The sequence below is a fragment of the Calidris pugnax genome, unplaced genomic scaffold, assembly GCF_001431845.1.
Source record: "Calidris pugnax isolate Ruff unplaced genomic scaffold, ASM143184v1 scaffold44, whole genome shotgun sequence".
NCBI lineage: Eukaryota > Metazoa > Chordata > Aves > Charadriiformes > Scolopacidae > Calidris > Calidris pugnax.
The window spans coordinates 15,296,306-15,308,532 of NW_015094506.1; the positions used below are offsets into that span (position 1 = coordinate 15,296,306).

The following is a 12,227-nucleotide window of genomic DNA, read 5'->3' on the forward strand; positions in this document are numbered from 1 at the left end:
TGGAATACTGCATCCATTTTTGGGCATCAGATTTCAAAGAAAGGAATGAACTGTCTGAAAAAGCCCTGGGAGAGAAAAGAGATCAGAGATCTAGAAAACATGCCCTGGGAAGAAAGACCCAGAGAACTGGAACTGATCAGGCTAAATTAGAGAAAATTGAGAGTGGGCATAATAAGAGTTTTTACAAGGCTATCACCAAGAAGCAGGGAACAGTTTGTTCAATGTGTCTACGGTGGACGGGATAAGAACTAATGGGCTTGCATTGCAGCAAAAGAAAATTCAGCCAAAAACATTGAAGAGACTTTCTCTCTTTGAGGTTAATTAAGGACTGGGGAGGTTGTCAGTCTCCATCATAGGAAGCTTTAATAAATATTTTTCAGGAATCACACAAAATTCTAACTCTGCCTTAAAACAAGTGGATGGGTTGGAAAATCTTTTGTAGTCTTTCAGTCATATTTTTTTAATTTAGAAAGTACTTTTTCCCAATTACAGAGGCAAGGTTGAGTAGCTGATCTGGCAATACTAATGTGGATTAACAGGACTTCTTTGGTCTTGTTGCTATTTTATTTTCAATAAAGCTGTGCAAATATCTGAGCTTTTTTTTTTCTCTTCCCCTCCAAAGAGTCAAACCAACTAAAACATATCAGTCATGAGATAAACAAAATAGTGTATTTAACCTCTGCCCTATAAGCTTTTCATTTCAACTGTGAATTAAATGGGTTTTAGTATAATGGATTTTTGAAATTACAGGCTATTTGGAACTAAAACACAAAGATCTGTGTTTGTAGAAATGCAATCATGAAATCTTTCTGCTTTTGCTTCTGCCATGTTCTCCATTTTTCAACATGAAGCATTCAAATTAAAAGAAAACAAGTTGTGAAATGTTCGGCAAACAAAAAACTGTGTCAAAAACGTCTCTTGGATGTTGCCATACTAAAGTACTGAACCCAAATGCTTTCCCACTCCCTCCCTGTTTACTATACATTCCACTGAATGCATCCTGCCCTCACGGGTAGATTAGGTATTATTCCAAACTGTGCCGCAGTTAAAAGTTTGCTGAGTGAACCAGTTGAATGCAACAGCCCAGCTGGAAAAGAAAGAAAGCGTCCACCAAAAAGCATTGATAGAAAAGGGCATGAAAGGGTAATTCATAGCCCTGTGGTCTACTTACTGGAGAAAGACTTAAAACCAGATAATATTGACTTTGTCTGAAACTGCAGGAGCTTGCCACATGGCTTTCAGTTCTCAAAAGGTACACAACACAATCTTCAGCTATCCTTCCAAGGTGACGTAGGAGTAAGTTATTGTTTGCATTTTCAGGGACAGAATTGTACTTGCATATGCAAAGCAAGCCCCATTTAGCCACTGGAGCTGTTCAGGCAACTATTCTCTATGCAGAGTTGCCCCACACCTGTGTATCCAAAAAACCCTCTTTAAATACATGCACTGTACTTTTTTCTTACAGTATGATGTTGATATTATGGACTTATGGCCTCAGTGAAAATGCACAGAAAAACTAAATAAATATATCATACGCTTGTCTTGATAATGATTCTGTACTCAAAGATCTAGCTTATGCTACTGATATTCAAGTAACCTTCAATACATATGGGGAGCTTTGGGCCATTACTTCTTTCTTTAGCTACAATGTCTCCTGGTCTTTATCAGGTTGTGAACAAAAGCACCTCATCTCTTTGCACTGTGATGGAGGTGCATGCTTTCTTTGAAACTAATTTCTTTGGGGATTGGCGGGACCGCTCAAATAGCTGAAATAACCAAGAGGAACTAGAGGGCAGCAAGGTCTCCATTGACCTAGTTATATCATATGCTGGAGGTGGTGCTAAACTATACCACAGGCCAGACTCATCCGTTGTGAACACTGGGAGGCTGTGAGATACCCCACGCCGAGCACACCCCAGTCAGGCTGCAATCCCACAAATGTGCTGATTGAACCGGGACTGAAAACTACATGTTCAGGCACAAGGTCTGTGACAACCAGTGATACCGCACTTAACTTTTCTCCACAGAGTATCTTGTCAGAGTTCTGCCTTTGCTTAGAGTAAGAGCTTTTTGACTGAAGGAAAGTGTCTTTTACTGTCCAAGGCGGCACACGCCCTACAGAGGAGAGACAGAGCCTAAGGATGCTGTTTCACAGTCTGTTTCAACAGATGTAATTCCTCTTTGCTGCCTCAAAGGGACTGCTTTCCCCTGCACTGACTGCACATTTCCATGTTTCCTCTCTCTTCTCGAACCAGCCCTGTCACGAAGCCTAGCATGAGTACAAGAAAGCAGTAAGGCAACCCTTTTAGCAGAGCAGTGTCTTAGATCAGTCCAAAACACTTGGGAGACCATACCATACAGCAACTTTTTACGATTTTCCCATGACTAAGGTAGTTAAAAATAATGTAATGTAATGTAATATAGTGTAAAATAATGTAAAACAGATAATGAAATTACTGAGGAGCTTAAGTTTATTTAGAACTTTGTTTAAAATGCATTTCAAATGAACGCAATCTATATTATTTATATTTAATTGAAATAAAAGTCATGTCTCTTAAGATTCAGATTAAAATCTTATGCTACCACAATTGGGATAGTGTTTTGTCTGTTTGAAAAACAATTATATTTGAAAACTACATTATGCACGTAGACTTTATAGGCTGTAATAGAAGTGTTACCTAAGCCTTAATTCAGTATTTCCCAAACTAACAAATGAACCAGGAAATCTGTGAGCTGAAACTCCTTCTCTCCAAAAAAACAGTTGGGAAAGCCAACTCTTCAACAACTGTAAAATGCATTAAGTATGTAAATTCATTTACTGTCTTCATTTTTTTGACTGTTTAGGCTCATTTAATTACCATGTTAGAATTCACAGGAAGCAGCAAGTATTGTTTTGGCGCTGGCTCCATGTTTGCCCGATGGCTTTACACAATAAAAATCAACAAAATTAGAAATAGTCCTAGCAAAGATCAGATCAGTTTGAGGTATTCACTGCCAATTAAAGAAATCAACACTGAATTTGGTGTGGGGTAGACACTAAGATTATAAGAAATTTCAGGTTAAAAGTCCCCCTTCTTTCCCGATTTCCACAAAAATTCTCCTTTTTCATTCCTAGTATAGTTGTATATATTCAGGTTAATTCATGCCTTAATGTATCACACAATTCCACTACTGACAGTTCTGCAGTCTTAAGTATGTGGTTTTTCAACACTTTTAAAAACAAGAGGAAAATTAAGCCACACAATCATATTTTTCCTTTTACTTCCTTTCATTTGCTAACTGCATTTTATGATATTCCACCAGTCATTGCTGAGGAGATATTAAAAGTCAAGGGACACTCTATGGTAAGCTAAGAGAAGCACATCATCTCCATTTACCCAATGTCATCTTCTCTGTCTTATTGAAATAAGTAATTGTAAATAATTGTCCTGTATGAAATGCTGATCAAAATGATGGCTCCATTTTCTCTCATTCCGCACATTGATTATTGTTTCATGTTATATCAATATTTTCAGGCCAGCGTGAAAACAGGATGCAATATATGATCTACAGAAGCTCAGAAAGATCTAGTGTAGATCCCACAGGACAGATGGCACAGATGGCATCACCAGTTGAAAGATGTATCTTTATCTCTTTCATTATCACTCCTGGATGACTTCCTATAAGCACTGTGGTTTGGGAGGATTAAAAAGGTGGGGGTTGTAACATATTAAGTCAAGGTGGGCATTTTATTAACTGCATAACAGAACACAGTGCAATGATGTTTCCAAAAGACACTGACAAATGCCAAAGAAGGGGGGAAGGTGGTCTTAGATGTTTTGTCATAGCAAAAGAGCCAGTCACACTCTTTTCACAGTAGCAACACTAATAACATTTCACTTCAAAGAAAGTAGCTTCTTTCAATGCAATTTACCTGACAGAAATAATAAAAAAAAAAAGATCACCACAAAACCCACCAAGTTCTCACAAAACATTCTGGTGGCACTTAGCATTCTTCCATGAAATCTATTTGAAGGCAAAATTGGTTATCTCAAATACCACACTGAAACTTAAATTACGAATTTGCCACTAGTAATTCTATAGTTAAGACTCAATATTCAGAAACTGAGAAACATCACAGATGAGAAATGAGTAACATATTCAGCCATTTGAGTTTAGGAAGTATAAGAAATCCATTTGCTTTAAAGAGTTCAAATCGGTGCTGAACTTAAACTTAGAAATTCTTCACTCAGCTAATCCTTTGGGGTAGGTTTAGAGAATCCTATGTTCCTTTGGTCAAAATCTTGTACGGTCAGTAAATCAGAAATTCATACAAAAAAATACTTTGCTCTATGAAAATTTAAACAAATCATCTATATTAAAAGTGGAGGAAGTAAAGATCAGTCTGTTACTTTAGAATGTTATCACGTGGCCATAGAAACCTCATTAAGCATTTGATAGGAAGGATGGGGCTGCCTAAACACCTCATTTTAAAAAGTGCAGCTTTCTAAATACTGTAATACAACTTATCCTGACGAGCTCCATAAGGACAGAGGCTTTTTATCTTGTCCCAGGCTCACCTGTTCATTTAATTACACCACTGCTTGTCAATGATGTGTGCAGAGCAGAATGTCTCTTAATTATATGGTTTAAAATTATGAAAAAACATGTGAAACATTCTGTTCAACATATTTTGACACAGTTGTGTTCAAGTTCAATGATTCAGAAGAACATTAGAACATCTGAAGCACAGCTGGTGTAGGACCAAACCAGAAAACATACGTGATAACTTGCAAACGGTATTGTACGAGAAGCACAGATGTGGAAACGGGAAAGAATATCCTCAAAGCCTACTCACCACGACAGGAGTAGAACACAATTAGGGACTACAACCAGGACAGCTCATGACACAGGCAGGACAGAAAGCCAACACGGGAGAACAGGGCTTCCACCTGCACGTTCCTCAGAGGGACCACAAAGCTTGTGATGGCTTGTAAGGTGGCTGCTGGTTTGGTCTGGAAAGGGGGAAAATACGATCTTAGGGATGGGTCCCAGGAAACCCAAGTGGTGTTACCAAACATTTTCCCAGCCACTCACTGTAAAAATATTTGCAAGGTACATTTACCACTGCATTTTCACAAAACATTTATGTGATCAGAACATCTAATTCTCTTAGCAGGAGTCTTTGAAAGTCCTGTCTTTAAATTCTTGGCTTTACAGTGCTTTAACTAAAGTGTTTCCATCTAATACTACAGGAATCTGAACACAGCAAATTGGAGTTACTTTTGTATTAATTTTTAAAAGAGCACTATCATATAAATAAATGCAAGCAAGTACAGGGTAATTTATGTCTGCTGAAAATTTATTCAGGACTGATCCCAATATATTAAATAGAGATTTAACTAACATGAATAACTACCTCATCTTAAAATAAGAGAAGACATCTCCTTAAACCATGTTCACTCTGCCATTTGAGCCATTATAAAAAGGAAACATATATTAAAAATGCAGTACTAAATCAGTGATAAAACACTGTAACCTGTAATAAAATCATATTTATGCTCCAAGTGTAAAACTACTTATTTTTAAAATTAATATGTCCATAATTTATTTAAAAAAAAGACAACAGAATCAGTTATTTTCTTAATGTCTTATAAAACTCGGGTATTTGCCTTTATTTATTATTTGATAAATATAGACCTGAGAGATCACTTAGCTCAGCTAATTAGTTTTTGGGCTTTACATGCATGCTAATGTTATTGTTAGTTATTTACTTCATCAAAGGGAAAGCAAAAAGTCACATATGCCCGCTCCTGTGTTTTCTTAAAAAGTGTTATTGTTTTAAAAACTTCACTACTGCTGTACGAAACATATATCAACTATTCATACTAACTATATAAAAAGTGACCAAAGACATACAAAAACAAATTTAGTCTGAACAGAAAATAACTAATTAGTGAAAAAAAAATTATATTTTCACACAAATTCTGGCTTTGCTATTATCTACCACTCAAAATGAAATACTCCGGAGTTCGCAAAACAAAGTCAATGTAGCAAATGGAAGCCACTTAGGAATTCCAGTAAAACTGAACTAGCAAGCCCAATACATTTCAGTTCTCTTTGGATTTATTTAATTATATAAAAAAGCAAGCATAATTACTGTAGGAAAAGGATTATTTTATAAATTAATGACGTGTAATAACGTCAGAAAATCCTTTAAAAATAAGGCAAAATTATATAAAATTGATTACTAATTCATTAGTAACTACAAAACCCAAAAAAAGTCTTGGTTTTCATAGGGAAAGAAAGCAATAACACATTTATTTAATTAAATATACTTCTAACTTTATAACCTCTTCAGAATATACATGATTTTATTAGTTATATCTAAATTTAGCTACATAGGCTACATCAAGGTTTTGAAATATTTTGAGTCTAACATTGATAGACGTAATATATCAAATATCAAAGTTGTTTAAATTACTTTAGATGATAAATGATCTTTTTACAGGGCATGAATTTCTCTTACTGTGTTATTATTGTAAATGATACTGTAATGGGTACAATGCCTCGCAGACAGGTCTATTGTCCTTTACTGACCCACCGGTTGAGACCTGACAGCTGTAAACCTTTTTGGGATGCTCTACTGAAGCACAGGAAAAAGACAAATGGGCAGCAGTTATTTTTGAGAATTGTGGTCAGGGTTAGAGCAAATGGGGATGGGGAAAACTGAGCATTAACCATCTGCTTATTGTTGCAGATCTCATCTCAAGTTGTTAGATGGGTCACCAGGCAAATAAATGACTTTTCCTGGGGAAGAGCCTTACCAGCTTCAGGTTATGTGCAGACACTTGACTGTTCAAAACTGAGAAGCACCAGTCACAGGAGACTTGGAAGCTTAGTTAAACACAACCAAGTAAATCTGCAACGACGCACTCGCTGACAGGCACATAAACGTCTCTTTGTGCATGAAAGCTTGAGGTGACCCTACCTCTGAAATTGCTATTGTATCTCCCCAGCATATGTCTACATCCGAAAGGGTTAAGTGATTTATGAAGTATTTTGACTAAGATAAAGTAACTACCTTATATGCTATTAGCCCATAGCAGTAACTATAGTGTGAATATAGCACAAGATGAAATCAAAGTGAATAATAGCTTTTCTTTGAGGATGTGTCAGGAGTGTTTCCAGTCCCGTATATCTTCCTGCAATTGGACGTGGCATTAAATAGCATTCTCCCCTTATTCCCAGACCTCACTTTACATGAATCCTGGCCAACTTCTCTTTGTTAAACAGCTCCACCCTCTGAGGCTCTCACTTACTAGCAGAAATGGATCCTAGCTGGTTCACAGATCCCCAGGTCTGGCAGACACACATCCAGGCCTTAACCTTATAAGCATTTACTACTTTTAATCACTTTAGAGTCATACCCTATGAAAGACCTTTTGCTAATCTACCCAAATAGGCCCAGGACACCAAGCAATTTAAGAAAGTTTTGGGGCTTTTTCTTCAAAGACTCTAGAAATACGTAAATACTTATACAAGGATCTTTTGCTGTGGCAATGTCATTTGTAGCACTTATGGTTTTAAGCAGCAACCACATGTATTAATAAAGAAGCTTTGTTTTAAATCCATATGCAAGGCTGAAATACATTCTGTTGAAGAGGAAGGAGTAATTGCTCTTGCTGTTTGAAAGAAGCAAGGATAACAAGTGTAAGAGTGGCCAGCTCCCCTAGGAGAAAGAACAGGGAAGAATGCTTCATTCTCTCAAGTGAGAGTCTCATGGTCATGTTAAATTAGGTAAAACAGCGAATAAAATGGAATTTCTCCCGTACCTATGCAACACTGAACGCTCTGCCTATAGAACATGGAGTATGGGAACAGAGTGAGCTATGACAAAGAAAACAACCAGGAATAAAATGTTGCCTTGGTATGTATCCATACCAATTACTGAAGCCCTGTGCAGGGAGCCATGGCCCACAAAGCAATTCCATTAGTTCTGGAGCTAGAAGCAATATAGCCTTACCTGTGAAGCACCAAGCTCACACTAAAAGACCTCTCTCTCTGCCCTCACAAAACGAGAATATTTTGTCAGACATTCAGTAGTCATGGTGTATGTCCCAGTTTTACTACTGAAGTGGAGATGTGTGAAAGGAACGGTCCCAGTACCAAAAGACAGAAAAAAATAGTTCATTTGCATCTCAGTGTTTAATCTGGACTTAACAGGCCCTTCCACATTGAAAAGAAACACAATGGAGGAAATTATTTTGGCTAAGGTAATAAGAAACTTCAGTCCCGGAACAGAAACTTGTAGCAATGAAGGGCCCTGGATGATTGATAAATGCTTTTTCTTTGTAGAAAAACTATTGTACTATTTTGTCGCACTTCTGAATGACAATCTTTTCACAAAGGGTCTGTTTCTTATTTCCAATAAGCAAAGATATTCACATCTATTTCAAAAATGAAAGAGGCAGAGGGGCTTGTTCACATGAAGAATTGGCAGGTTTAAAGAACAGTGCAGATTACAGAAAAACAGTAGCAAAAATTAATTTGCTGTTTGGATATTTATACCTGGTAAGAGTCTTCATCAGTTCTATAATTAGCAAAAGGCATACACTTACACAAACTAGTATCAAAGCAGGTTAGGTGTCTTACACACTTGCTCTCTTTATCCTACCTCCACATTTGTCCAGACTGGAAAATGAGTGGATTGCACTAGAGTTACCCCTTGAACGTGTAAAGGAAGCAGCTGTGATGCTCATCATGAACCACGAGTTTGGAAGGATGTTAATGTCCCACAGTCCAGATTCAGTCACAGTGATCAAAACCATCCATGCCTTTACCATACACGCCAAGCCACCAAACCCCGACAGTGACTCCTAAAAACTTAGTGCCTCTGCTTCTCTACTTCCCAGTACATTTATTATCATGCAGAGACTAAACTCTCTTCAGTTTTCTGATAAGCACAGTAAAAGACCTGGGGCTCACAGTTTTCTGACATGTTCTTTAAAAAATATTTTTGCACTGGTGAAACACTAACTTGTATGCAAACAATTTTTTCTTACAGTTCTCTGTACTAAACAGTGTTAATAAGTTTTAGCTGTTTTTTTTAACATCACCTAAATAAATTTATGCATGAAGACAATGATTGCCTCCTTTTTTTTTTTTGTGAATGACAGGCACATTTTGGATTATTCTGGAAGAATCTTTCATATATGATTACTCTCGCCGTGTACTCCTCCCAAGGCATCAGTTTTTGGCCACTGCCGGAGATAGAGTAGACATTTTGTCTATGCAGTACAGCTGCTCTTTTGTTCATTTTTAAAAACAGAGCTAAAAAACAAAATTCTGCATAAATTTCCCTTTGATTTTTGTTGTCTTTGAGAGCAAATGTTTAGGCTTCATCACATTTTTAGCTATGTAAGTATTTTTTTTCTGAAGAGAGGAATTTAACACATTCTGCAATATTGTATAGATGTACTGCTGACTCCTCCATGAAAACTGCAGTGTCAGAACCACTGTTGAGGGAGCAGTAACAACTTTCCTCTCAGTAGTATCAAAATAGCACGGCTTTGTGCTGCTGCAAATTTCAACGTAGCTGGGATATAAAAAATAATAGTGTGTAGATCAATGTAAAAATCAGTCTTCAGCATGCAGCCAGCTGTGCATAAAAATGAGGAGAAATATATGCAAAAATGAACATTTACTTGAATCGTGTCTTTAGCAACCGCACAAACACGTGCAGCTTGAAGTAGCATTGACAGACATCCTTCTCTCAGGGCAACTTGTGTTTCTCCAGACCCTTTCTAGCAAAAGGCGGCGTGTCTAAAATCAGACATATTGACCCAAAGTTTCCATGCTTACTGGTTTTAAAGAAAAGAATGTATAACTCGCTACCAGCAGAGTGTAATCAATGATTTAGTAAACTGATCATTGCACAAAGAATCCACTATTGCTTTCGGGTAATTGTACACATACTGAGGAAGATGCCATTGTAGTAGTTACTTTCAGCTGGGGTAAATGCATGACATTAGTGCCTTTTTATACAGAAAAGCAAAAAAACAACTCAATTTGCAAACAGCATTAAATATAATCCTTTCAAAACACAGTGAACTTCAGGCATAAGTCTTTTTCTTAATGGTGATTTTCTTAAAGCATGATTCCAATGTCATTTGCATTTACTTGTTTATTTGGGTTTGCATTTTTCTCCTAGTTCACGGTTTGATGTGCCTGGCCAATTTTAAGTGATTTCACATTTTGACTACAGACTTTAAGCACTGGTTTAGCAAAGACTGCTACAACATTTACCTTAAATATTTCACATACTTACCACTCCTACTTTTTTGATTTGTACTATTTTTTTTACTGGTCTAATAATCTCTAGTGTCTCCATTGCACAACTTGTTCTCAGAGAGTGGTTGTGATCTTCACACGGTCATACTCCATGCCTAATGCTATGTTGCCATCTGTTGACCAATTTAGCAGTTGTAGTACTAAGACAAGACACTCAAGAATGTAAAAAAATCTCTGGATGATTTTATAAGTTTAAATCCCAATTTTGTATTTAATTTTTTTTCTCTACCTAGGAAAGTTATTTAAAAACCTTGATATTTATCCTTAACATTTATTAATTTTAAAAAAGAAAAAGTATGAAGCCTTCCAAGATCTTCAAAGGCTACTTAAGGAGACTGTCTGAAGGCTAAAATAAATTGGAAATACTTTGGGAACAAAATTGTAAGAGAAACACACTGAATAGACAGAATTGCCTATCTTGCTATAGTGTTACATTTTTCAGTTTCAAAAGGTGTCTAAAGGGATCAAGATAGTATTGCTGCAGAAAAAAATGAAAATAAAAAGGGGTCAAAGTGTTCACTATGTGATTCATTATTCATGTTTTTTTGGATCACTTTGAGTTTAAACTTAAGTACAGATGAAAAAGTAACATGTTTGTACAGGATAGTATTTCAGCCAGATTTAAAAGGGTGCAAGAGTTACTTTTATCAGGCTGTACAGTATCAGTAAAGGTAAGAATTTCTTCATGCCTGCTTCATTCAGCATCTGAAAAGTCTATTTACCTCTAAATGACAGCATGTATAAAACAGAATATGCATTACATTTTTTTTGCCTCAAAGGAAATTTGTAGGAATAACTTCAGAAATACTGGACAGGCTTAAAAAAAATTCTGACCATGAGCACCATGTGTAAAAAAGAATTGGTTTTATATGAAGTGATTAGAATAAAGTAATTTTAAAACAATTTATTTTAAAGAATTTATATATGGAGGTCTCTTGAAAAAAAACATAAAAAAATCCAATTTGGTTATGGGTTTGGGATTTTTTTAATACATAAAAATAAGTATGGATTTGCTCAATTATTATTAATAAAAAAAGAGAATGCATTATATTTTTGCAGCAATATACAAACTAAATCAACTCTGTGGCTTAAACATTGCATTGTGGTGCAGATTTCATGCAGTCTCTAGTGACTCACCTTTGAATCATCCAGTTCCAGCTTTTTCAGAGACTTTCTGACATAATCTACGAAGGAGGACGATTTGGAGAAAGTTTTTCCAACGTGTCGATCACTGGAAATAAAGCATTGAAATGCAGGCTTTTATACATCCAACAACAGAAATTTACATATTTTAAAATTAAATTTTTAATTAAGAAGAAATAAATCAGCTACTCGTGCCAATTTAGTAACAATTTTCTTTTCCTCCCTTTTACATAAAACAAAACAAGCTAGCTAATACTTTAAGAAATTTCTAGATACAGCAGCTGTACAACTGTACTATGGTTATAGTACAATTATTATTTTACCTAAAAATTGGAGAGTTGAAGGTTTCTTTTTAATTTCTCCCTAATATTTTTCTTTCCCTATATGAATGTCAAAATTCTTATTTCCACTGACAGATAGTTCCCTCTATACTCTGTAATGCTTCTGTAAGTTCCTATAATGCTGCTGTAATTTATTTACCATTAACCACTGGACTGAGCAAATGCCAAATTGGAGTACAAGTTCACTTTTGCTTGTTACCTTGTGTTCTTATCCTTGCAATTTTTATTTCACTAAGTGATGCCGGAATTTTCTCTTGTTTACAACTCAATGGTGTACTTTTGAAGACAGCCAAAAATGTGGGTTGTTTCAGAAAACATGTTAAAATAATGCACGAAAACTTAAAAAACATATAGGAAGACTGAATTCTCACAGATCATTTCTCTTCTCTGTGTTTAAAATACCTTGGAGAG

General features: G+C 36.0%; 1 protein-coding gene across 1 annotated transcript in view; it reads right to left on the bottom strand.

The window, feature by feature from the left end:
• Positions 1-12,227, bottom strand: part of METTL25 (methyltransferase like 25) — a 58,141-nt gene that overhangs the window by 4,767 nt on the left and 41,147 nt on the right. The window contains exon 10 of the mRNA XM_014963311.1: positions 11,470-11,563. Coding sequence (XP_014818797.1) covers positions 11,470-11,563 — 94 coding nt within the window. The remainder of the gene's footprint in view (positions 1-11,469; positions 11,564-12,227) is intronic.